The sequence below is a fragment of the Streptopelia decaocto genome (genome assembly GCF_964273445.1).
Source record: "Streptopelia decaocto genome assembly, chromosome: 25".
NCBI lineage: Eukaryota > Metazoa > Chordata > Aves > Columbiformes > Columbidae > Streptopelia > Streptopelia decaocto.
Window position 1 is genome coordinate 4470231 of NC_138680.1, and position 3502 is coordinate 4473732.

Consider the following 3502-nt stretch of genomic DNA (forward strand, 5'->3'; position numbering starts at 1 on the left):
GTGCCGTGCCAGCCGAGCCGTGCCCGCCGCAGCCCGTGCCCGCCGCCGGTGTCGGGCCGTGGGCGGTTCTCCCCACGCGGCGGCAGCGCGGGGCGGTGGCGGCGGCTCGCCCCCCCCACCGGCGGCTCTCCCCGCCCCGGGGGCCCGGCCGGGCGCGGATTGGTGCGCGGCGCCGGCCCCCTCGGAGCGCGGCCGCCATCGGGGCTATTTGACGTGTCGGTGGGGCCAGGGAAGGGTTTCGTCTCGCCGGGGCCGCCGCCGCCGCCGCTCCGCCGCCCGCCCGGCCCGGCCCGGCCCCGCGGAGCCCGGCGCCCCCCCCCCTTTCCCCCGCCCCAAATGAGCGGTGCCCCCGGCGGGCCCCGGCCGAGGACCCCGCCGAGCCGCGGAACCGCGGGCGCCCCGTCGCCCCGGCCGCCCCCCGCCGACCCGCTCCGCCAGGCCAGCCGGCTGCCCATCCGCGTCCTGAAGATGCTCAGCGCCCACGGCGGCCACCTCCTGCACCCCGAGTACCTCCAGCCGCTCTCCTCCACGCCCGTCAGCCCTATCGAGGTCAGTGCCCGCCGCCCCCGCCCGCTACCCCGGGGTCCGCCCGGGGCTCATCCCGGTCCGGCGCTCCCGGCTCCTCCCGGCCGGGCTCATCCGTTCCCGGCGCTCCCGGCTCCCCGCGATCGGCTCCTTCCCTGCTCTCCCGCCGCAGCCCGGCTCCCCCCACCCCACCCCGGCCAAGCGCATCCCCCCGTCCCCCCATCCCCCGCGCCCTGGCTCCGCGCCGGGCTCGGCCCCGCTGCACCCGGGATTTTGGGGGTGGGATGGGGGGGGGCCGGGCCGGGGGCACCGTCGGGGTTCCCCCCTGACCGGCTCCGCTCCGCCCGCAGCTGGACGCCAAGAAGAGCCCGCTGGCGCTGCTGGCCCAGACCTGCTCGCAGATCGGCAAGCCCGACCCGCCGCCCTCCTCCAAGCTGAACGCCGTGGCCTCCGCCGGGCTGCCCGCCGCCGAGAAGGAGCCCGCCGCCCGCCCCGCCGCCCTGAAGCCCCCGGGCAGCGCGGACGCACCGCCCGAGGACAAGTCCAGCTTCAAGCCCTACTCGAAGGGCGCTGGGGAGCCGCGCAAGGAGGGCAGCGCAGACAAGGCCGGCTTTCGGGTGCCCAGCGCCGCTTGCCCGCCGTTCCCCCCGCACGCCGCCGCCTCGCCCGGCAGCTCCCGCGGTGCCTCGCCGCAGCACGCCGACCCCAAGGGCGCCGAGGAGAAGAAGGAGCCCGAGGCGGGCAAGCCCAGCCCCGAGGGGACCGGCGGGGGGCTGGTGCGTGGGGCGGCGGAGCCCGGGGCGCACGGCGAACCCCCCTCGGGCCGCAAGTCGGAGCCCCCCGCCCTGCCGCCCGCCGGCCATGTGGCCCCCGTCTCGCCCTACAAGCCGGGCCACTCCGTCTTCCCTCTGCCGCCTTCCAGCATCGGCTACCACGGCTCCATTGTCGGTGCCTACGCCGGCTACCCATCCCAGTTCGTGCCCGGGCTGGACCCCACCAAGCCGGGCCTGGTGGGCAGCCAGCTGCCGGGGGCACTGGGGCTGCCGGGCAAGCCGCCCAGCTCCAGCCCGCTCACCGGGGCCTCGCCGCCCTCCTTCATGCAGGGATTATGCCGGGACCCATATTGCCTGAGCTACCACAGCACCTCGCACCTGGGCTCCAGCAACTGCTCCAGCTGCGTGCACGACCCCGGCAGCCTGAAGAGCGGATACCCCTTGGTGTACCCCACGCACCCCCTGCACTCGGTGCACACCACGCTTTCCTCCAGCGGCACCCCCAGCCTGCCCGGCCACCCCCTCTACACCTACGGCTTCATGCTGCAGAACGACCCCCTGCCCCACATATGCAACTGGGTGTCTGCCAGCGGACCCTGCGACAAGAGGTTTGCCACCTCGGAGGAGCTGCTCACGCACCTACGGACCCACACGGCCCTGCCAGGGGCGGAGAAACTCTTGGCGGGTTACCCTACCTCCGGGCTGGGCTCCGCAGCCTCCTGCCACCTCCACCTCCCGCCCGCCGCCCCCGGGAGCCCCAACACGTTACCCGCCTCCCTCTCCTTGAGGAGCCCACACACTTTGGGACTAAACAGGTACCACCCCTACGGCAAGAGCCATTTGCCCACGGCCGGCGCGCTGCCGGTGCCCTCCTTGCCGGCCGCCGGACCTTACTACTCTCCATACGCGCTCTACGGCCAAAGACTAACTTCAGCTTCTGCACTGGGATATCAGTAACCGCGGCGGCCCCGCGCCCTGCTCAGCCTCCTCCTGCCCCAGCCCCTCGCTCCCTCCTTGGACTGTGTATTTATTTACTGTATGTTAGCTTAAAGCTGGGAATATAAGTGCATTAATACACCGATGAATCAATGGTATGCAAACAGTCTGTGTCCAAAAAAATAACAAAAAACAAAAAAACAAACAAAAAAAAAACAAAAAAAGATTAAAAAAAAAAGAAAAAAATCTTTCCTTTGCAGGTGTGGGGGTTTTGGTTCCTTTTGGTTCCTTTTGGTTTTCCTCTTCTGTTTATTTTGATCTTTTTTTCCTCCCTTTTCTTTTCCCCGCTGAGGAATTCTTGCATGACTCCTGACACACAAGGAGAGAAGGAAAAGGCCTTTTCCTGCCCCGCGTCCATCGTTAGGATTCTGTTCCTCTTCATTTGTCAACTTAACACATGTAATGTTTATTTTTTTTAATTTCTCTTTATTTCTTGCGATGTGTCCGGGGCCGGGGCGGCTGTGACGGGCGGGCGGGCGAAGGCCTGGCCGCGCAGCTCCCCGTCCCGCGGCTCTGCCGCCGTGACCGCCGCCCCCACCGCGCGTGGGGAGCGGCACCGTGTGTGTGTCCCCCCCGGGGCGAAGAGCGGCGGCTCCAGCGGCAGCACCGGGCCCAGCGGAGGGCGCTGGGTCCCTCGACCGGAGCAGCGGGAGGGCGGCGAGCGTGGCGGGTGATGAGCTCCGGCTTGGTAAGTCTGATTTTGTTAATAAATGACTCTTGGTTATATTCACCCTGTGGTGTCTTCTCTCGTCCCTCCCTGCACTCCCCCCTCCCTGTGCTGCCGGGAACCCGCGTCCTTGGGGGCTCTGTACCGGACTGGGGGGCTCTGTACTCGGACTGGGGGACTCCGTACCGGGCCGGGGCTCCGTACCCGGGCGGGGGGCTCTGTACTGAAGCTGGGGTCTTCCTGCCGGGGGCTCCGCACCGGGGCTCCGTGCCGGCCCGCGGGCTCCCAGCACCATCTAGCGGCAGCGGCGGCGGGTGCGGCCGGTCCCGACCCCCGGGGCTGCGGGACCCTCCCGGCCCCGAGCGCGGTCCCGCCGCATCCCCGGGCACCGCCGCACCCCCGGGCCGGGTGGCGGCTGCGGGCCGGGGGGGCTCGTGCGGGAGAAACGGGGCGTGCGGTGCCTCCTCGGGTCCGTTTCCTCGCGTGTGCGTTTCCCCGGGAGGAAAGCGCCGGGTTTCTCGTGCGTGGCGGAGCGGGGAAG

At 70.4% G+C, this 3502-nt stretch overlaps 1 protein-coding gene across 1 annotated transcript; it reads left to right on the forward strand.

Moving 5' to 3' along the window:
• Positions 1-336: 336 nt before the first annotated feature.
• ZNF703 (zinc finger protein 703) lies at positions 337-3018 on the forward strand (the record flags this gene model as incomplete). Its single annotated transcript, XM_082072643.1, has 2 exons — positions 337-549; positions 876-3018. The coding sequence occupies 2 exons, from the start codon at positions 337-339 to the stop codon at positions 2253-2255; spliced, it is 1593 nt and encodes a 530-aa protein (XP_081928769.1). The 3' UTR covers positions 2256-3018.
• Positions 3019-3502: the final 484 nt, after the last annotated feature.